The sequence below is a fragment of the Lepidochelys kempii genome, chromosome 11 (genome assembly GCF_965140285.1).
Source record: "Lepidochelys kempii isolate rLepKem1 chromosome 11, rLepKem1.hap1, whole genome shotgun sequence".
In the NCBI taxonomy this organism is placed as follows: domain Eukaryota; kingdom Metazoa; phylum Chordata; order Testudines; family Cheloniidae; genus Lepidochelys; species Lepidochelys kempii.
The window spans coordinates 45,143,970-45,165,973 of NC_136390.1; the positions used below are offsets into that span (position 1 = coordinate 45,143,970).

A 22,004-nucleotide genomic window follows, 5' to 3' on the forward strand; every position below is an offset into this window, starting at 1 on the left:
TCTCTTACCTTTAATAGGAGTTTTAACCTTGCCAGGTTCCTCTTTTGATGCTTTTGGCTCTGCAGTAAAACAGCAATAGTATTAGCAATGTATTAAGTCTCGGTAAGTAGATGTATGTATTAACATTAAGATAAAAATCTTTCTAATAGTGACATTTTCTCTTTCTTCTGTCTCCATACATACATATACTCATACAGCAAGGAGAAGGGTGTAAGCATATACATTTTTATACAACATATACTGTCAATAGTTAGATTGACATTGAATATTTTGAAATATAGCATCTAAAACTGCATATCCTGTGGTAGATATTAAAAAGTGGAGCTTAGGAACCCTCCCTTTATCAATATTTTGTTCTGCCAAAACTCTGTTATTTTTTAAGACTCGCTGTGAAGTAGCCATTCACTAACCCTAAGCTCCCAGTTACGGGTTTTTTAATTAAATATAATAAAAAAAGCTGTAAATGATAATAAAAATGATAATCATCAGTTTTGGGCAAAACAATGAAACTTTGTAAAATGATGATTTCTCAAAGGACAGTAGTGGAAGAAACTGCCACTTAGCATGCTAGAACCTGTCTTTCCTGTTCTAGTGAGGCACTACACAGAAGTGTAAGTCTAAATACCACTTAACAAGAGACATACATAAACTACTGCATGACTACCCAACCACCAATTGAAACGAAGGCCATGTCAAAAAAATCACAGCCCACACAAATGTCACTGCCTCCAAAGAACACTGATACCTTGACTATTGAGTACCAATAATAAAAAGCCATGTATGACCTACCCACCAGTAAATTGGGGTAGCAAAGCTCTCTTTTTCTACCTGTTTTGACAGCTTTTAAAAGGTAACACACATACTGTAAAAACCAAACCAAGAAATATATTAATCTATTCATGAAATACATGTTCAAAGGCAGAGGGCTATGCTCAAGAGTTAGGGATTATTTATCATAATTCATATGTGTTTCTGCTTCACTCTGCCATTCATGAACTATTGTTTGCAGTGTTGTTGTAGCCATGCTGGTCCCAGGATATGAGAGAGACAAGGCGGGTGAGGTAATATCTTTTATTAGACAGAAGTTGGTCTCCCCCACCTTGTCTCATTCATAAATTATGAGAGGTCGCCCCTCACTTTTCAAAATATTTCCCACATCACACTTCCTATTATCCTGCATTCTGTATATGTGTGTACAAAGACTGTTTTATATAGTTGAGCGATATGAAATGCAGGACACAGAATGCAAGAAATGATAAAAAAGAGGTGTACATATGAAAAATCTGTGTGAACCGCTCTGCAATTTTACAGTAACAACATATAGATGATTTAAACTACCATTTAAAAATAATGTAAAAATAATACAATGAACACAAAAGTATGTTCAGATGATACACACACAGGAAGACAAACTAGTGACAGATGTTTGAATGCCTATTCAGAGAATTGATGCATTAGATGGAGATACAAATAGTACTGAAGGATACAAGCAGACTGACAAATAAACACAAGCAGATAATGATGAGAAATGGTGTTTTCTTCCAAAGCTTATATGATGAGCTCTCTGAGGAGGAGTTTGGCAGCAGCCTTCTCACCTTTCCACCAGACATTCCACAGCTTCTTTCAGCTCCTCAAATTAATCCAATTGCCAGTCATCTTCTGAAACTCTACCATGCTCGTCGAGATCCAGTCCCCAGACTTCTTTCTCTTCTGTAATGGAGTGATAACTTTACCTAGGCTTTTGGAGACTGGGACATCTTCTTTGCTGGGCATTCTATTGCAAGACAGCTTTTGGTTCAAAGGCTTTGTTTTCTTCTCTGTTTTCTTGGTGACAGGAGTAAATTTTTTACTGCCACATTATGCTGCTATTTTATCTGACGTCTTCTACAACAGAGAATTCTCTTCCAGAAAGCTTGAGTTCCTCTATATTTAAAGGAGATTTATGTCTTTCAGTTTAAGATTTGCTCACTGTTTTTAAGAGCTAGGGTTTCTCTTTTGGGAGATAACTTTTTAATATCGTTTTTTGCCCTCATTCTTTGACATCTAACAGGACTTTCCTTTACTGATTCAGTTCCATCACTTTTTTCAAATTGGGCTATTTTGTCAAGGTCTCCTAAGGAAATCTCAGTGTCTCTGCCATTTCCCGGAATCACCATTTCGAATTCTTTTCCTACAGACAGCTTTTCAGGGGTTTTAGTCTGTATCTTTGTCTTTATCTAAGAAGGTCCTAGAAGGCGTTTTAACTTTCTTAACTGGCATAATCCTTTTTCCTGCTTGCCATTTAAAGTTATCTGTTCCATCACTGATACTTCTGAATCTCTCTCCTCATATGGGTTTCAGTGGACTCTCTTTAGCCTGCAAAATTTTTTCCTTCTATTTTCATTTCTGCATCCTGTGGCTTGAGAACTGAATCTGTAAAGATTCTATTAGCCTTTTTGTGGGAATCACCTCATCTTCAATGAATTTTCCAATGCCCCCATCATTTCTCACTACTACCCCAGTATCCTCAGAGGATTCCTGGGAACCTTATTCTGCCATTTTACAGTCAAGATTTTTGTTAATCTCTTCTTTTTGAAAGATATCTATTTTCTTTACTTGTTTGGTGGGAACCATGATTTCTTCAGCAGTAGGATAAATTCAGCTTTCTTGAAACTGAATTTCCCCACTTTCTGAGTTTTCTTGTTTATGTCATGAATTTACCCAAAGGGACTTTTTCAGACCTCTTCAGAGTAACATCTTTCTTCTCTCCCTCACTTGTTATCAGAGGTATTTCAGGTACTACTTCTTCAGTGGCTTCTGTAGTATCCATCACATAATCTTTTATGGCAATTTCTTCAGTTTGCAAACTTATTTTATCTTTTTGGAACATCTCTCTTCTTCTGAATCAAGATATCAGACTTTCTTGGGGCATCTTCAAGGAGAAAAATTAATGCACTTCCCTTTTTCTTTTTCATATGTAGGAATCTTTCCCCTTCTTTGGATGGAATGCTAGACTCTTCAGGGAATCTCTCATTTTCATCCATCCTATTAACCTCTAATTTAATTGTATTCTTCTTTTCTTCTCTGGTACTTCTTTCAATGTGTTCAGATGCTATATAAATGGGCTTTGGTTCCTCATGGGGTGTTCTTATTTTTAGCCTTTTCAAAGGCAACCTGACCTATTGCAGGCTCTCTCTCCTCATCTTTAACCGTAGGATTCTTCCTTGAAACTACAGTTATTACTTTTGGTTCAGCTTCTTGGGCAACCATCCCAAATTGTTTAAGAACCTCTGTCTCTTGTTTATCTTCCTCTGGTTTTAATATTCTATCAACTGTTTCATCTGAGATGTTTAGCTCAAATGCTTCTTCTGCTCAAATGTCCCTGCAGCTGCCTTGTGGCTTATACTATCTTTTACATGCATGTGTTTCTCATCGGTAGCAGACACTTTAAACACAGGGGATTTAATCTTGCCTTTTTCCACAGGTGGCATTTGACCTTTACAACACAGGGTCCTAGTTATCTCAAGATGGTGATGGGCAATGGAGTCTTTTGCCTTTAGGTTGCCAGTTCAAATCCAACCCACACTAGCAGTAGCTGAAAATTGTTATTCTGTGATGATGCCTGGCAACCTACGTGGAGTTTTTGAATAGCTGTCCACATCACCAAACCAATATCACAATGGACACTGATTGCATGCTTCACAAGTGTTCGAGGATTGAATAAAGAGAATTAACTGCACTCTCATTTTAGAATGGGTCCCCTCTGGGTCATGGTTGGGACACAAAGTGATGGGGAAGATTGTGCTGCTGCTGCTGCTTGTGCTATAGCCGTTCCATGGATGAAGCTCCTAACCTGTAAGGATGTCAGAAAGGGACAGACTATTCCGATGTGGCTGTACACAATGGGTCCCTGACTCTGGCTGAAGCCGCTGGATGCCACCCTATATGAATACTAAACAACAACAGTAGTGCCAGAGAGCTTCAGTGCTCTTGGCACCTTTGCCAGCACTCAGCAGATAGAAAACAAACTCCAAAACAGCGAACAAAACAACACCGTCATCCCTTCCCAATATGTACAACATAAATATATTTTTTGCAATACATATAACAGGCATACAACATATACAGATGAATGTCTGAACATACAGAACAAATATCAAGAAATTAACAGAATACATACATTTAATTAGACATGTTAAGTACGTCTCATCTCCCACACTGAAGAGCATAGACTAAACCCCAATTGTATAGCTTTGGGGCAGGAATTATCTTATTATGTGTGTGCGTCAGTGCCTAGTACAATGGGAGCCTGATCCCCCCCATGAGGGGGGGGAGGCTTTAAGTATCTGGGAAATAATAAATGATAAGATCCCACAGCCCTTAGGTGTCATGTTGTCTTCAGTGTGTATAGTCACGTGAGAAATGGCTGCAGGATGGTACTGCAAATTAGCAAACACTCTACAGAATCAATGTTAATACCTGCTTTCTTTCCAACCACTGGAGTTGTCACTGGAGCAGCAACAGGGGCTGGTTCTGCTGGTGGTTTGGGAGATTTTAGAGCTGTAGAAAGAATTAAAATGTATTAATTAATTGATTTTTTGTACATGTTTATTAAAACTTATTATGCAGCACTTTCTCAAGTGCCCTATAAAGCATACATTTACTAGATCCTCACTCACAACAAATATTCAGAAAATATCCTTCACTCCTGGTAGCATGAAAAGTTAGCTGAGATATTTGCTTAACACGCTTTTAACCGGAACCCACTCAATGGTAAAAGGCAAGATGTACAGGGAAATGTGTGTACAGTTATTCATGTTGAGAGGTCTCTTACCTACTGCGGGTTTTGGTTCAGGAAGTGGGATAGCTGCTGGCTTAGGTTCTGGCACTTTAAACACACAATAACCAATAGGTTAGTATAAATATTTTATAACCTTATTTAAAAATAGAGAAAAATCATAAAGGAGAAGTGCAAAATGTTAGTGAAACTTTAAAACACAGACAATTAATAGAAGACCGGCTTTTTAATTTTATTTTTTTAACTTGCAAAATACACTGATGAAAGACAGCAGGGGCAAACACATATACAGCAAGATGCAGAGATCTCAATGGAAGAGAGTTGAATTCTTTAAGCACTGAAGAACTAAAGAGGAAATAAGACCCAGAAGAATGCAAAGAGGCTAAAAAAGGACACTTTTTATGGCTGAATGATATTAATGAATTAGTTTAGCCTACATAAAACGGTGTTTACTGATGGATGCAGTTTAGTTGCAGGAATAAGGAAAAGAGAACCACACATTTGGTACCTTTCTCTGGTTCAGGCTCAGGTTTCTCCTCTTTTTTTGTGACAGGTGGTATCTCAATTTTCTTCTTGGGAACTTCTGGCTCTTTAAAAATATTATTTTTATTTTGGAATATATGTTTAAATTCCTTGACTACCCAGATACATTAACTGAAGTAATTTTAATATAACTAGAGTGGTTTAATATGACATTAGAAATTTAGTCAAGTTCTGTATATGTGATTAAGATTTTCAGTTGACCTTAGGTTTAAGGTACATATATATTGTTAGCAATCACACTTAGATAAAACTAGAAACAGAAAACAGACAGTAGGACATGCAGTTACAAGACCATAACTGAAAGGATAAGTGGATCAACCATGGTTTATGCTTTGTTACTTTTTAGTTTACATTATAAAACATTTTAAAAGTTCTCTTTTACATAAAATGAAGACTCAGAAAGAGAAATAGCCACCAAGGTTCACAATTCCAATCTGGACCTAGATTTTCCCAAAATTTGGGTATATTTTTAGTAGAAACTTAAACTCAGCATATTACAGGCGTGGAGGACATTTACACAATTCTGATCTTGAATCCAGGTTTAGATACTAAGCCGAATAAATTGCTAATCAGAAGTAGGATTTCGGTTTGGGTCTCTCCATAATCAGAAGCAAATGAATGTGATCTTGACTTGTACCTTCAGGTTTCTTTTTCTTTTCTACTGGTTTAGGTTCTGGTTTAGTTTCTACTTTTGGTTCTTTCTCTGGTTTCGGTTTTTCCTCTTCAGGTGTTTTTCTAGGAACTTTGAAAGAGAAATAATTTCAGTTTTTAAAGCCCTATCTGGATGAAGATGATGGTAATTAAGATAAAGATTTAATAATTATCTGAACAGAGAATATATATATGAAACACCCAGCATATTGTACAGGAATATAGCTTTTATGTCATTATTATGGTTATTATCATAAAGGCAATTTTACATTGTCACTTGGAGCAAAAAAAAATGCTTTAATTTAAAGTGGTCCATCTGCTGGAAAATGTATATTTTAACATTCAGACTTAGAATAAAATTAGTTATTTAGATCATTTGAATTAAAAAGCCACTGAATTTACACAGAACTATAATCCAAGAATATTTTAGAACTCAATATAATAATGACGACTTGTAAGATCTTCAGTTTGAATAAATCTATACATCAAGTAAAACATCTGTTAATAATGAAATTACATATCAAGATAATTTTAGTCTTTCCCATAACAATGACATATTGGATCACAAATGTTTTATCAGTAACAGATAATTTATTTTTGGAGACATAAGAGAGAAGCTTTTAGGAATCCTTCATGACATTTCTGGTATTCTGAATATATAATAGATTCACCAACTGAAAGCCACACTACCAGTTAATTTTCAACATTTTTTGGTGAAGTACCTAAACTACCCTGTAAATGCTTACTGTACTTGATAATTTGAATTACGGTATTAATGCCAACATTTCTTGTGAGCACAAAAATGATGTATTATGAGTTATTTTTAAATGATGAATTAGAGTGGATAATTATGCACTAACACCTGAAATTACAAACGAATTTCAGGGCCAAAATGGTAGATTCTGGACCAAACTCCAATTTACTTCAAAAAGAGCAGGTTTGAGCTATTTTGTTGTTACCTTTTGCAAGGTAAATTGTATATCTTATAGATCATTTTTAGTCTACTCGTTTTTAGTCTACCATAAGTAAAAATATCTCTTATAATCATTACCTAAAGAGCTAGAGACTTTTAAAAAAGAATTATACATCTGAAATTCCACTTTGATTTCAGTTAATATAAAACAGCAGGAAAGATAATTCAGTGGAGCTATTGGTTCCCCTCTGTATAGCATGCTAAAAAGCAAATGAGTGCATTGGGAAAGCTCCAGTCTTTGCATGAAAGGAGTGGCCAGTGCTGCCTGCCCTTCTGAGACCATGGAATGACCCCAATATGAACTCTGCATGGTCAGATATTCACAGGACTGGAAAAGAGTGCCAGACTGGAATAGGAAATAATTGATCAGGCCAGCTTCCCTCCAACACAGTGGATATCCAAGCAGAAGTCCCATTGGGGAAGGCCAATCAGTCATTGGTTGCTAGGTAGCCACCCACAACATGGCTCCTGAATTAGTGCTACTGTCAAGATGGAGGGAATGGGGTCCAGAGAACAGCATGAAGAGGAAGAGTCTCCCAGGGGATGTCCTGATATTCTCAGTGTTTTGCTCTGCTTTCCCTATAGATCCTTTGGATCTACTGGATTTTCAACCTCTTCCTCCTGCATGCACCCACAAACTCCTTCACCAGGAAATGAGCCTCAGGCAGCATTTAGCTCATGTAATTTCTCATATAAGTTTCTCTGGGAGGGCATAATGCAGTCCTAGCGCAGTGTTCCTTTGGAATACTTAGGGAATGGATTTGTGTGCTTATATCATGACCAATTACTGTACCTTTTTTAAGAACAACTTCTTCCTTTGGTGGAGGGGTAACTTCAGGAAGTATTCTGCGGCCTTTCTTTTCAACTCCGGGCACTTAAAAGAACATCATTTCAAAATAAGTTCATAGCAGTAATAGCAGCCATCCAAATACACAAACCAAATGCTGCTTTACAATAGAACATTCAAAACAGAAGATAAAACAACTGAAATGGATGCAGATTGTTTTACTTAATCTTTTTTCCTGGAATATCTGTATATGCTTGTTTTATGGATCCAAGACTAGTAAGAGATTTTCACAAAAATAACAAAATAAATGTACGAGTCTGAGAAACCCACAAAAGCTAAGAAATTCAAAGTTAAGGGTTAAAGGTAAAATTCTTCTCTCTGTCAACACCGTGGATCTCATCCCTGATATTCTACACTCCCTACAGTTGCAGGTCCTACTTACCTATCTACCTGGACTGTCTGTCTATGGTATTTTTATAAGATGCCTGCCACCTTAATTTCTAAGCTCTGAATAAATTTAGGAGGAAGAAAAAGAGCCCAATTTTTTTTTCTCTCACGCTCTCTTGCAGAGATTTCACTTTTGGCACTGTACCTTTTAATTTCTGTTTCACTAACTTCTTCATTTTTGTGTAGTCCCCCTTTCTGAAATTAAATGCTATGGTGTTGGGCAGCTGTATGGTTTTCCCTGCCACAAGGATGTCAAATTTAATTATATTATGGTCACTATTACCAAGTGGTCCAGCTATATTCAGATCTTGGACCAGATCCTGTGCTCCACTTAGGACTAAGTCAAGAATTGCCTCTTCTCTTGTGGATTACAGGACTAGCTGCTCCAAGCAGCAGTCATTTAAGGTGTCAAGAAACTTTATCTCTGCATCCTGCACTGAGGTGACATGTACCCAGCCAATATAGGGATGTTGAAATCCCCCATTATTATTGATTTTTTTATTTTTATATCCTCTTTAATCTCCTTAAGCATTTCACAGTCATCATCATCATCCTGGTCAGTAATATATCACTATTTTTATTACCAGAGCATGGAATCACTATCCATAGAGATTCTATGGTACAGTTCGGTTCATTTAAGATTTTACTTCATTTGATTCTAACTTTATTTCCCATATAGTGCCACTCCCCCACCAGCACGACATGTTCAGTCCTTCTGATATATTTGTACCCTGGTATTACTGTGTTCCATTGATTATCTTCATTTCACCAAGTTTGTGTGATGCCTATTATCTCAATATTCTCATTTAATATGAGGCACTCTAGTTCATCCATCTTATTACTTAGACTTCTAGCATTTATACATAAGCACTTTAAAAACGTGTCACTTTTTAGCTGTCTGCCATTACATGACGTAATTTAATGGGACTCTTTTTCATTTGACTGTTTCTCATCAGATCCTACCCGCATTTTATCATCTTCCACCCTCTCCTCCTTACTAGGACATCTTCATTAAAAGATCCTCCCCTAAGGGATGTCTGTGTCTGAAACACATGCTCCTCTGCACCTGTTGGCTTTCCCCCAGCCCTTAGTTTAAAAACTGTTCTACGACCTTTTTAATTTTAAGTGCCAGCAATCTGGTTCCATTTTGGCTTAGGTGGAACCCATCCTTCCTGTATAGGCTCCCCCTTTCCCAAAAGTTTCCCCAGTTCCTAATAAATCTAAACCCTTCCTCCCTACCATTGTCTCATCCACGCATTGAGAACCTGCAGTTCTGCCTGTCTAACTGGCCCTGCGTGTGGAACTGGAAGCATTTCAGAGAATGCTACCATGGAGATCCTAGACTTCAATCTCTTACATAGTAGCCTAAATTTGGCCTCCAGAACCTCTCTCTTACCCTTCCCTATGTCGTTGTACCATGACCACCGGCTCCTCCCCAGCACTACACATAAGTCTATCTAGAAGTCTCAAGAGATCTGCAACCTTCACACCAGGCAGGCAAGTCATTGTACGGTTCTCCTGGTCATCGCAAACACAGCTATCTATGTTTCTTATTTATTTCAACTGCAGTAGAGCTTTATACCTCAAATAGAGTAGTGTGGATCCCCATAATTAATCCCACTTTAATATCCTTCCCTAACACAGCTATCTAGCACATCCACCAGCTCCTGAATTTCAGAGTGGGAAAGGAAGTTGCAATTAAATCTAGCAAAACGAAAGACATTGAACACAGAACAACAAAGACAGATGACATCTGGACAACATCTTCCAAACATTTAAAAGAGAAGTTCTTAGGAGCGTACTACAGAAGATGAATTTCAAGAACTACAATCTAGTGCCCACCAGAGACAGGAATGAGAAAATATGATTCCCCTCCCTCTCCGACCCGTATACTAGATACCTTTAGCAGGGGTGAGCTCCACTTTCTCTGGAGCCTCAACAGGTTTTTCAGGCACAACTTTCTTCCTTGGTGTGGGAGCTTTAAAGAAGACGACAGTTTGATTTTTACTACCTACATCCTTAGAATGAAACTAATTTAAAATGAGAAAAAGAAAAAATCCTTGTGCTAAAACCCACCAAACACCCCACCACCAAATAACTGATTAACACTAGCAACATAACAAAAGAAAACAATGGACACAAACTACAGAGTTCTTTCTAAGCAGCTGTTCCAAAGGTGTAATGGGATCTTTAATGACCACATTTGTATAACAGCTCCAGCAACATACTACCCTCGAGAACCATGGTGGGGATAAGAACATAAGAACAGCTATACTGGGTCAGACCAAAGGTCCGTCTAGCCCAGTATCCTGTCTTCTCACAGCAGCCAATGCCAGGTGCCCCAGAGGGAATGAACAGGACAGGTAATCACCAAGTGTCGCCCATTCCCAGCTTCTGGCAAACAGAGGCTAGGGACACCATCCCTGCCCATCCTGGCAAATAGCCATGGATGGACCTATTCTCCATGAATTTATCTAATTCTTTTTTGAATCCTGTTAGTGTCTTGGCCTTCACAACATCCTATGGCAGAGTTCCAGAGGTTGACTGTGTGTTCTGTGAAAAAATACTTCCTTTTGTTTGTTTTAAACCTGCTGCCTACTAATTTCCTTTGGTGACCCCTTTTTTTCAGTGTGAAATAATGTACAAATATGTTATCATATTGTGCTAAGATCTTTTTCAAAGATTAGAACAATTTAAAATAAAGCAACTTTTTCATAAATTTCTTCATTTTAACTGAAAACCACACAAACTGACTGGACAGATATTTCTGAAAGCTAATAACAGATAAACAATTAGTAAGGAACATCATTAGACTGAAAACAACAGAAACAAGCCCTGAGTTAGGCTAAAAGTAATATATTAAAAAGCCCACTTTTCAAGAGGAGCAAATTATAATTAAAATGCGTTATATTGAAGCATTCAGTAAAACTGTTAATACTGATTTCAGTAGCTTCTTATACCTTTCAGTTGAACTTTTTCCATCTTAAATTCCTCTTTTGGTGGAATAGGTACCCGTGGCTTTGGTTTTTCAGGAATCTTCTTTTCAGGTTCTGGCTCTTGAAATAATATCGTGGCAGATTTAGAATACGTCTACTATCATAAAGTCATATGAAGAACATATAATGTACCAAAACCTCCATTCTGCTTCCATGGCAAAACTCTCATTGATTTAAATGGAAGCATAAAAAGCCCTAAATAAATGTTTGTTGCTTGCACATAACGTGAATGTCCAGTATGAATTATAAAAGCACACTACTAACACGGGAACAAAAATACATGAGGAAAACTGAATAACGGGAAGACTATTATAATTAAATTACAATGAATTGAGAATTTAGAACATATTCACACATACAACAACACAAGGAGAAAAACTGGGACTTAATACAAATACAACATGGTTGTGGAGAACTATGAAGCAAGATGTGCACAATTTTGAAACGAAGGTGTGCATTTGACTATGGCTACTGTATATACCTTTGGCTGGTAAAACCTCTTCTACTACAGAGAGCTCTTCTTCTGCTGGAGAGAGCTCTTCTTCTGCTGGAGAGAGCTCTTCTATTTCTGAAATAGAAGCAGGTTCTGGTTCTTCAGGTTCAATCTTCATGGTGACTTCAGGGACTTTAGAGAATATTGACAACTAGTATAAGACTACCGTTTAAGACTTGGTCATATGAAGAATTATACAAATATCACAAAGATACATACGGCAGGAAAACTACTTCAACATACGCATTCACAGAGATACAGACACACGCACTTCAAACTAAGTACATGTACAATATTTGTTCCATGGTTAATTTGGCTGTTTATACATTTCTTTTTAAATTACTGGTGCATTCATGTCTTAGTGAATGATCTGTGTGGGAGGGAAGATTTTGATCTCTAAATAATCTGGGATTAGTTATGGCTCTCAGAAGAATTTTGGTGCACATTTCTGCTTCTGAGTAGCAGCCGTGTTAGTCTGTATCCACAAAAAGAAAAGGAGTACTTGTGGCACCTTAGAGACTAACAAATTTTAAATTTGTTAGTCTCTAAGGTGCCACAAGTACTCCTTTTCTTATTTCTGCTTCTGTATAGTGACAGTTTTATGTAACATTACATTGGCAGGTGATTTGTTGTTGTCGTCACTGGAAAAAAATGAAGAATTCTGAACTAGATAGGACACAAGAGCAAGAAATAACTTCATGTTTGCAAGACAAAGAAATAACAAAAATGAGAATTGGAATGCTGCCAGCATACAATGTTGTTAATGATAGTTTTTATGAATGGATAGATTGCATCTTTATTGGGGGGGACCTTCTTTCTTAGCCATCATTAAGAATGCTATTTCTTCAACAACAACTTCCTTAGGTACATTTGCCACTTGAAAAATATTTAGTAATTTTTATTATGACTGATATTTCACTGTGACAAATGCAACTATCACAGCTGATACAGAAAATGCACAGAACATGTTTACTTCAAATTGCACAGAGTACAATTTACAAATCTCATAACATATTTTGTTCTATCCTTTTTCTGTTAAATGCACTGCTCAAGAGAACAAGACAGATTCCTCTTCATGATGATGTCGATTATTACCATGTACCTGTAGATGGTGCAGGCTCTGGCATTTTAAGTACAGCAACAGATATTTTCTCTTCTGGGGCAGATTCCTTTGGCACATCAGGCACTTTAAAGGTATTAGTATCTTTTACTTGCATGAATATTAAGGATATGAACAAAACATTAAAAAGAACAATGAAACATAGGACACTGGGATATCAAACATTCAGATATTATAGTCTCTCTCTCTCTCTGTAACTAACACACACACACGTATAATTTACATGACAAAGATTCTTCTTTATGAAGATGTCAGTGATGACAGTACCTTTAGCAGGTGCAGGTTCTGTTTTTTTAGGCACAGCAACAGGTACTTTCTCTTCTGGGACAGCTTTCTTGGGCACCTCAGGCACTTTAAAGATATTAGTTCTGTTTACTTTTATGATTGTTAAAGATGTGTATGAAACATTAAGGAGAAATATTACACAAAAGTCATGGATATCAAAATGCATTTACGATGTAACATTCAAACACTGATTAGCTACTTACACAACAAACTTTCATACACACTACAGTTCACATGAAGATGACACTTTACATACCTCAGACAGCTGATAACAGACAGGAAAAAGTATGTTAAAATGCTGTTTGAGAAGAAGATGAAGAAGAAGAAGAAAAGGTTCTATTACTGATCTGTACCTTTTGCTGGCGGAGGTGCTGGTTTCTTCGGCACAGCAGTAGGTTTTGGTTTTTTAGGCACAGGTACTTTCTCTTCTGGGACAGCTTTCTTGGGCACCTCAGGCACTTTAAAGATATTGGGTCTGTTTACTTACATGACTATCAAGAATATGTACAAAACATGAAAGAGAATGATGAAACAGAGGACACTGAGACATTAATGATGGCCTCAATGTTCAGATACTATAGAGCCTCTCTCTCTCTCTCACACACACACACATTCTGTATCAATTACACAATGAGTACAAAGTCCATAACTGAAAAAAGGACAGGACACAATATATTAAAGAATGTTCAAGAAAAGAGGACAAAGATTCTTCCTCATGATGACGTCGACGATGACATGTACCTTTAGCTGGCAGAGGTGCTGGTTTCTTCCGCACACCGATAGGTTCTGTTTTTTTAGGCACAGGCACTTTTTCTTCTGGGACAGTTTCCCTGGGCGTCTCAGGCACTTTAAAGACAATATTTCTGTTTACTTTTATAATTGTTAAAGATGTGTACAAAACAGTAAGAAGAACAAATAAACAAAAGTCATGAATATCAAAATGTATTTAAGAAGCAACATTCAAATACTGATTAGTCACTTAACATAACACACACTTACACACAGTACAGTTCACATGATGAATACACTTTACATATCTCAGATAGCTGATCACAGAAAGGAAAAAAGGTGTTAAAATACTGTTCAAGAAGAAAAAAGTAGTAATACTGATCTATCTGTACTTTTAGCTGGTGGAGGTTCTGTTTTATTAGGCGCAGTAATCGGTTCTCTCTCTTCTGGGGCAGCTCTTTCCAGTATCTCAGGTATTTTAAAGATAATAGTTTGCTTTGTATTAGAGTATTCAACATATGTACAAAACATTAAGAACAATGAAACATAGAAGATGAGATATCAAAAACATTAGAGATTCAATATTCAAACTTTGATTAGTCACTCACACTCTGACACTCAGTATGATCTACTCAATGAGTACAATTTCCAAATCTCAGATTGGAGAAAATGTCAGTGTTAAAATTAATATGTTAACATAATGCTCAAGAAAATAAGACTAAGATTTTCTTCATGATGACATTGAGGATGACATGTACCTTTAGCTGGGGAAGGTTCTGGTTTTTTAGGCACAGCAATAGGCATTTTCTCTTCTGGGACAGTTTTCTTGGACACCTCAGGCACTTTAAAGATATGAGGATCTTTTACTTTTATGAATGTTAAAGTTGTGTATTTTGCAGAGAAGACAAACAATGAAACATAAAATATGGACATATCCAATACATTAATGAGGTCATGTTCAAACAAGGAGTCTCTCTTTCTTTCTCTCTCTCTCTGTCTCACACACACGGTACAACAAGGGTATCAAAGGCATTTTGTGAAAAAGCTGAACTGCATTTTTAATTATGATACCTCTGTCTGGGTATGAATTAAGGTACATCTACCCAGTCTATGCACAGCAGTACTCAGATTGGAAGGGACTGCTCAAATATCAATCGTGAAATCTGACCTTTATGCTGTAAATAAACTTTAGTTATCAGCATTCACTGCGCACTAATCTGTCTACACATTCCACATGGGAGTGGGGGAATAGAGGACATTCTACACTCCCTTATTTCTGCCCTTTCTTTCTATTCCTTCTATATCTATCTCTGTCTCATTCTTTTCTTGTCTTTGGATGTCTCCTCTTTTCTTCCCACTGCATTTCCTTCCCTGTATAAACTTCCAGTTTCATTGCTATCTGTTAGACTTCACTATCACCCTTTCCTCATTACATCCATTAAAATGAAAATTGCTACATTAATGTGTCATCATTATGCTTTAGAATTAATGCCGAGAGACTTCAACTGTGTATGTGTGTGTGCAGAGGGAGCAGGAGAGGAGAAGGAGTTAATACCTCTCAGATACATTGCTTCAGGCTATCAGCAGACTCACAAAGAGAGCACAGCAGAAGTTAAGGGCATGTCTACATTTCCCTGCAGTTTGGACTAGGGGGAGTGGGTCGCAGTGCAGACCAAAGTGCTGCACTGTAACTCCCCTGTGTGGACACTGCAGACGTGGACTTAAAAGTCTTGAGTTCACATAGTGCAAACTCAGGACCTTTAAGTTTGCGCCTGCAGCTTCAATACCGGGGAGTTACAGCTCAGAACTTTGGTACATACTTCTACTCTTATCCCCTAGTCTGAACTGTGGGGCAGTGTAGACACACCCTTAAACTGAGTTCAAATTTGGCAAGTTTTTCTCATAACAATATTTTCACTTTTTAAAAACACAAAATCTTAGATTCTGGGCAATCTGAATACGTGAAGCAGACCAGAAAAATATTTCCTGTGACCAGATACAGTAAATGGAGCATGTATTTGACACCCCAGCCGTACAATTCAAACAAGTAGAATTTTCAAATCTCCGGTGGCAGAAAATGGACAGGAAAAAGTATGTGAAAAGTAATGATGGTCAAGAAAATGAGACAAAGATTTTTGATGACCTGTACCTTTCGCTGGCGGAAGTTCTGTTTTTAGAGGGACTTCCTCTTCTGGGACAGTTGTCTCAGGCATCTCAGGTACTTTAAAGATATTAGTTTGTTTCATTTTACAGTTATCAAAATGTGTGCAAAACATTAAGAAGAATGAAACACAGAAGACAGAGATATTAAAAACATTGATGATGCAATATTCAGGCTTTGATTACTCATTCACACTCTTATACTAAGCACTGTTTGTTCAGTGAGTACACTTTACAGATCTCAGATAGGAAAAAGTGGACTAGACAAAAATGTTAAGATAAAGCTAAAGAAAATAAGACAAAGATTCTTCTTTAAGATGATATCCATGATAACATGTACCTCTAGCTGGTGGAGGTTCTGGTATTTTTGGTACAGCAACAGGTACTTTCTCTTCTGGGACAGCTTTCTTGGGCACCTCAGGCACTTTAAAGATATTAGTAACTTTTACTTTTATGAACGTCAAAGTTGTTTATAAAACAATAAGATGAATAATGAAACAAAACAAGGATGTATTCAAGACATTAACAAGTTCATATTCAAACCACATTTAGTCTCTCTCTCTCTTTCTCTCTCTCTCGCATACACACACACGCACACAGAGCATAGCAAGGGTATCAAACACATTGTGTGAGGAAGCTAAATTCCATTTTTATTTCTGATCCCTATGTCAAGGTACAAATGTAAGAATTTAGGCCTCTCTCTACACAATGGGTAACTCCCAAATGGAGGATGAACACAGATCAGTCATGGAATCTGACCTTTATGTCGTAACTAAATTCTTAATTATAATTATTCAGAGTTTTTTCAGTACTCTGTATTTACATTCAGAATCACATGGGGGAAAATAAACTCCCCTTTAGGATTATCACTATTTCTACCCTTTGTTTCTATTCTGTTCATGTCCCTCTACCATTGTTTTGGTGAGACTCCTCTTTTCTTCCACCTGTAATTCCTTTCCTGCATTGCCTTCCCTATTCATTGGGCTTCCCTCTCACCCCATTCCTCATTTCATCTGCTACAATGACCCCTGATTAAATAATTAATTATTTTATTAAATAGCTACCATTGGGTTTTGGTCTTAATGCTCAAGTCAATGGAGGATAGGGAGGACAGAGTTGTTTACATCTCTCTGATCTATTACTTTAGACTGCCAGCAGACTCAGAAAGACAGCACTGCATTAGTTTACATTGGGTTCAGATTTAGAAAGTTTTCTGCACAATCATAAGGTTTTTTAAAAATATCAGGCCTTGAGTGTTTTGAATATGTAAACAATCGTGACAAAAAATATCAAATGGCTAGATATATTCAGTGGACTGGATGTTTGACACCCCTGGATTACATCTCACACACTGAGTAGAATCAACAAATCTCAGATATTAGAAAATGGACTGGACAGTCAGCTAAAAATTAGGTTTACGAGGACAAGACTAATGCTCTTCCTTATGACGATATCGCTGAGCACTTGTACCTTTGGCTGGTGGAGGTTCTGTTTTTTTAGGTACAGCAACTGGTACTTTCTCTTCTGGGACCCCTTTCCTGGGCACCTCAGGCACTTTAAAGATATTAGTGTCTATTATTTGTATGAATTTCAAAGATATGTTTGAAATTTTAAGAACATTAAGGAAACATAAAACTCAGGGACATCAAAAACATCGATGATGTCAGATCTAAGCATCAATTTCTCTTTCATTTCCTCCATGAAATTTCCCCTGTGCATTGGTCTTCTTCTGGAGCTCTGTGCGTGGCTGAATTTCATCCTCTTTCTATTCCCACCCCCAACACATACCACAGCTTACACAACAAGAACAATTTACATATCTCATAGCAGAAAGAGAACTGTATGTTCAAACAGTACTCCAGAAAATAAGAAAGATTATTTATGATTTCATCAGTGATGACATGTACCTTTAGCTGGTGGAGGTTCCGGTTTCTCAGGCTCTTCAACTGGTACTTTGTCTTCAATAACAACTTCCTTTGGCACCTCAGGCACTTTAAAATATTAATATTAATACCTTTCACTATGAGAAATTTCACAAATACGTTCAAAGTATTAAGAACAGAAAAACATAAAACACAGAGAGCTCAACAATGTTAAAGAACCTACCATATTCCACAATCAGTTTGTCTCACTTACATATAATAAGTAGGTTTTACAAATCTCAGCCAACAGCAAGAGACCAGAGAAAGGTCTTTGCTGTTGTCTTTAAATAATGTTCAGAAGAAAAAGACTATGATTTCCTGCTATTGTTTTTTTTCCCCATAATGACAGTACCTTTAGCTGGTGGAGGTTCTGGTTTTTTAGGCACTGCAACTGGTATTTTCTCCTCTGGAACCACTTTCTTTGGTACCTCAGGCACTTTAAAAATATTAATTTATTTTTCTGTTAAGAATGTCAAGTATACATACAAAGAGTTAAGAACAGAAAAGCTGCAATAAGAACACGAAACAGCATCAATGATGCCTGGCTTAAAAGTCTGATCTTACAGTACACATAGTACATGTTACACTACTTTACTCCACTGTTGAATGAGAATGATTTAAGTATAAAGAGGAGATGAGAATTCCCCCAAAACAAAAGGTAGAAAATTGCAGATTACAGTGGGGAAAAAGATGGCTCAAAATTAATATTTAAAAAGTTACAACAGAAGGAACAAGATAAATTCTTTCCATGATTTTATCATTGACAACGTGTACCTTTAGCTGGTGGAGCTTCTGGTTTTTTAGGCACAGCAACTGGTACTTTTTTCTCTTCGGGGACAGCTTTCTTGGGCACCTCAGGCACTTTAAAGAAAGAATATTTGTTTTGGTTATTATAAGGAATTTTACAGATACATATAAAATGTTAAAATTAAGAAAACACAAATTATGGAGATCATCAACGAAGCCATCAGTTTGACACACATTTATTGGCATTATCCTCCCTTCCACTAATATAAGCATTTTTCTCTGTTATACCCTGTACTCTTCAGTACTTGCTGGATTTTCTTCTCTTTCTTGGTTAAATTATTCTGTCATTTTAGATTGCCATTTGGCTATGGCTGACATTGTCCATTCCACATATCTGCCCTTTCCCCCTAACATTTCTTATCTCCACAACTTCTTTCCATCCACACATTGTGGGCCTCATCCTACCCCAACTGAAGCCACTTGGGCCTCGGTCATTCAGCATGTGCCTTGAGATTCTTTAAATCCTCTTTTGATCTGACCCTCTACTTAACATCAGAATTTCAGAAACAGTCGTCAGAGTCTTCCTGGAAACTTCTAATGTTTCTAATGCCTCAAGTTCCACCCTCTTGCCTATTTTGTTCAGCAAATATCCTTAACAACCATTAACACTGATGAGAGGTTTTTTTAAACAACAAAGAGATTAGAGCCCTCAAATGAATAGGTTTCTCACAATAAAAAATAAATAAGGCATGGTGATGCTTACTTAACATATAACATTTGCAAGAACATGGCAAAGGTCATTTTCTTCCCCACCCCCTGTTGTTTTAGCTGTGATGAGATGTACCTTTGGCTGGCGGAGCTTCTGGTTTTTTAGGCACAGCAATGGGTACTTTCTCTTTTGGGACTTCCTTGGGCATCTCAGGCACTTTAAAGAAACAGCATTACTTTCTGTTACATTTCAAAATTTCCAGGGTATGCAAATTATTACGAACAAAAAGAGCAATCATAAAAGCATATCAGGAACATTAGCAGTGTCAAAGAGTGATTTGTTATACACATATGCAGCGTGTTACTTCTATTTAAGAAATCTTTAAATGAGAAAGAAAAAAAAAACCCAGCAACCATTAATTTCCAAGAGAAGAAGATATTTTTTCTTTATAACATCCCCACTGTTAATATGTACCTTTAGCTGGTGGAGGTTCTGGCTTTTTAGCAACTGGTATTTTCTCTTCTGGGACAGCTTTCTTGGGCACCTCAGGCACTTTAAAGATATTAGTGTCTTTTACTTTTACGAATTCCAAAGATACATATAAAATATTGTGAACAGAAAAGTAACAAAAAACAAGTGGACATGAAAGAACATTAAAGATGCTAAATATAAATACCAGTTGTTAACACAAACATTCTGTACAAATTACAAAGAGATGTTTTCATCACAAAATTTTCATTGGCCCATCATTCTTCTCGCCAAGGCCTGGTTGCCAGAGCTATTCACAGGAACTTCAGTTGTTCTTAGTTAGCCAGTTCGTGGCACACCATCCAAATTGGCAACTCCAGAGACTCTCAATTGACTGGAGGAATCATAGCAACTGGCCCAAGGGTCTTCTGTTGCTCCCATGCAAATCAATAACCAAATATCCACTAATATCAATATGAGCATTATCAAATGGGAACTTTGCAATATTATGATCTGCTGGTTGTGGATGGATTTGATGGACCTTGTGAAGGTATTTACAATGACTGTTGTTGGGGTACCATTAAAAACAACTAAATAGCAAATCCGTAAAATTGAGGCACCCCTTGAAATACAACACAGGAAAATTTGTAATGAAGTTTTTGAGTTATGAGTCACAAACAAAACTGGACTCTAGATGAAAAAGGCCTTTGAAAATACATGTTTAAAAAAAGATAAGAAATGCTGACATTAAAGAATCATTGTGTTTTCCATAACTCCCCCGACTTAATAGATTAAGTTCAGGGGACGATAACATACATGTTCTGACATGATACTGAAATATAAAAATGAAGAATTGTTAAATGGTAAGATTAAAAGATTTATTTGCTATATTAGAATGATTTGTAATTAAGGATAGTGAATGAGTATAGATAAGATGACAAACACTTAGCACAACACCTTGCTTGTCATAAATGGGGTTTTGCCAATTACTGTTTTACATAGAATTTCTGATTTGTTTAAAATGATATTATTGCTGGCACAATAAATAAAATGTTTTGTTGGAAGATATAAATCAGAGGTACACAAACATGCAATGATAAATAAAAACATCCTTCTTCTGGTAAGGCTAGGAACAGGGTGACACAGAACCACATGACCTAGAAATTACAAAACCAGCAGAAAAAATGCAGAAGTTGGGTAATTGAAGCTTGGGCATGAGTAACATATGATTTACATAAAAAAATAAAGGGTTTATGTGGTAAAAGCCAATTGGATAAAGGTTAAATAATCTGGAATGTGGAAATGTATAAAAAAAACTCAAGGGAACAAGCTTGAAATTGGAGAAACACTGGACCAGAAACTGAAAAACAGGAATGAATGACGAGACCAGGAGATCAGCGGAGGTGACAACCATGATGGAAGGGGAAGAACTTCCTAGTGCTCCGGAATGTGGTAACTTGGGCCACTACTAATTCTGTCTTGTCTGTTATTGTCTGGCATAAACATATGTTCAGACACTATAAGTGACAATAATTCTATCTAAAATTGTACAAATAAAGGAAAAAAATTGATTAAGCCTAAACTGACTTGTGACTCAGTTTCCCTATTTAAGCCCCAGTAGCTGTGATATTCATTTGGTGGGAGTATTTGCACTGTAAGGATTGCCTAGGTGTGGGCTTAGCTTATTTTTTATTGTTTATGGTATTTAATACAATTTCATCCCTTTCTTTTTCAGCCAGTTGTCTGACATCCTTTTTTATGTCTTGGGAATGGGAGTTATGCTTGCATATCTAGGGGAGAAGAAACTGGCAAATGAAAAGACTTTAATGACTATATGATGAGAAAAAAAAGAAAGAACAGGACAGGACAAACTTCAGGAAAAAATAATGATTACAGGAGAAAAAGAAAAGGTTATTTTTCTTCATGATTTCATTTATGATGCTTTATACCTTTAGCTGGTGGAGCTTCTGGCTTTTTTGGTACAGCAACAGGTACTTTCTCTTCTGGGACAGCTTTCTTGGGCACCTCAGGCACTTTAAAGATATTCATTTATTTTAATTTAGGAATTTAGAAATTCCAAAGACATATGCAAACAATTAAGAATAGTAAAGAAATATAAGAAAGGGACATACATAACATGAATGATGCCAAATCCTGACGACAGTTTGACACACAGAATTTACAAATTACCAAATGA

General features: G+C 36.8%; 1 protein-coding gene across 1 annotated transcript in view; it reads right to left on the bottom strand.

Annotated features, from left to right (window-relative positions):
• The window catches only part of TTN (titin), a 468,698-nt gene that overhangs the window by 110,002 nt on the left and 336,692 nt on the right, over positions 1 to 22,004 (bottom strand). The window contains exons 186-208 of the mRNA XM_078847988.1: positions 21,757 to 21,840; positions 19,814 to 19,891; positions 19,475 to 19,555; positions 18,658 to 18,744; positions 18,236 to 18,319; positions 17,869 to 17,952; positions 17,432 to 17,515; positions 16,302 to 16,385; positions 14,560 to 14,643; positions 13,814 to 13,918; positions 13,426 to 13,530; positions 13,055 to 13,138; positions 12,770 to 12,853; positions 12,478 to 12,543; positions 11,672 to 11,766; positions 11,139 to 11,232; positions 10,079 to 10,156; positions 7,738 to 7,818; positions 5,958 to 6,062; positions 5,286 to 5,366; positions 4,814 to 4,867; positions 4,459 to 4,539; positions 9 to 59 (exon numbers count right to left, since the gene is read on the bottom strand). Coding sequence (XP_078704114.1) covers positions 9 to 59; positions 4,459 to 4,539; positions 4,814 to 4,867; positions 5,286 to 5,366; positions 5,958 to 6,062; positions 7,738 to 7,818; positions 10,079 to 10,156; positions 11,139 to 11,232; positions 11,672 to 11,766; positions 12,478 to 12,543; positions 12,770 to 12,853; positions 13,055 to 13,138; positions 13,426 to 13,530; positions 13,814 to 13,918; positions 14,560 to 14,643; positions 16,302 to 16,385; positions 17,432 to 17,515; positions 17,869 to 17,952; positions 18,236 to 18,319; positions 18,658 to 18,744; positions 19,475 to 19,555; positions 19,814 to 19,891; positions 21,757 to 21,840 — 1,914 coding nt within the window. The remainder of the gene's footprint in view (positions 1 to 8; positions 60 to 4,458; positions 4,540 to 4,813; positions 4,868 to 5,285; positions 5,367 to 5,957; positions 6,063 to 7,737; positions 7,819 to 10,078; positions 10,157 to 11,138; positions 11,233 to 11,671; positions 11,767 to 12,477; positions 12,544 to 12,769; positions 12,854 to 13,054; positions 13,139 to 13,425; positions 13,531 to 13,813; positions 13,919 to 14,559; positions 14,644 to 16,301; positions 16,386 to 17,431; positions 17,516 to 17,868; positions 17,953 to 18,235; positions 18,320 to 18,657; positions 18,745 to 19,474; positions 19,556 to 19,813; positions 19,892 to 21,756; positions 21,841 to 22,004) is intronic.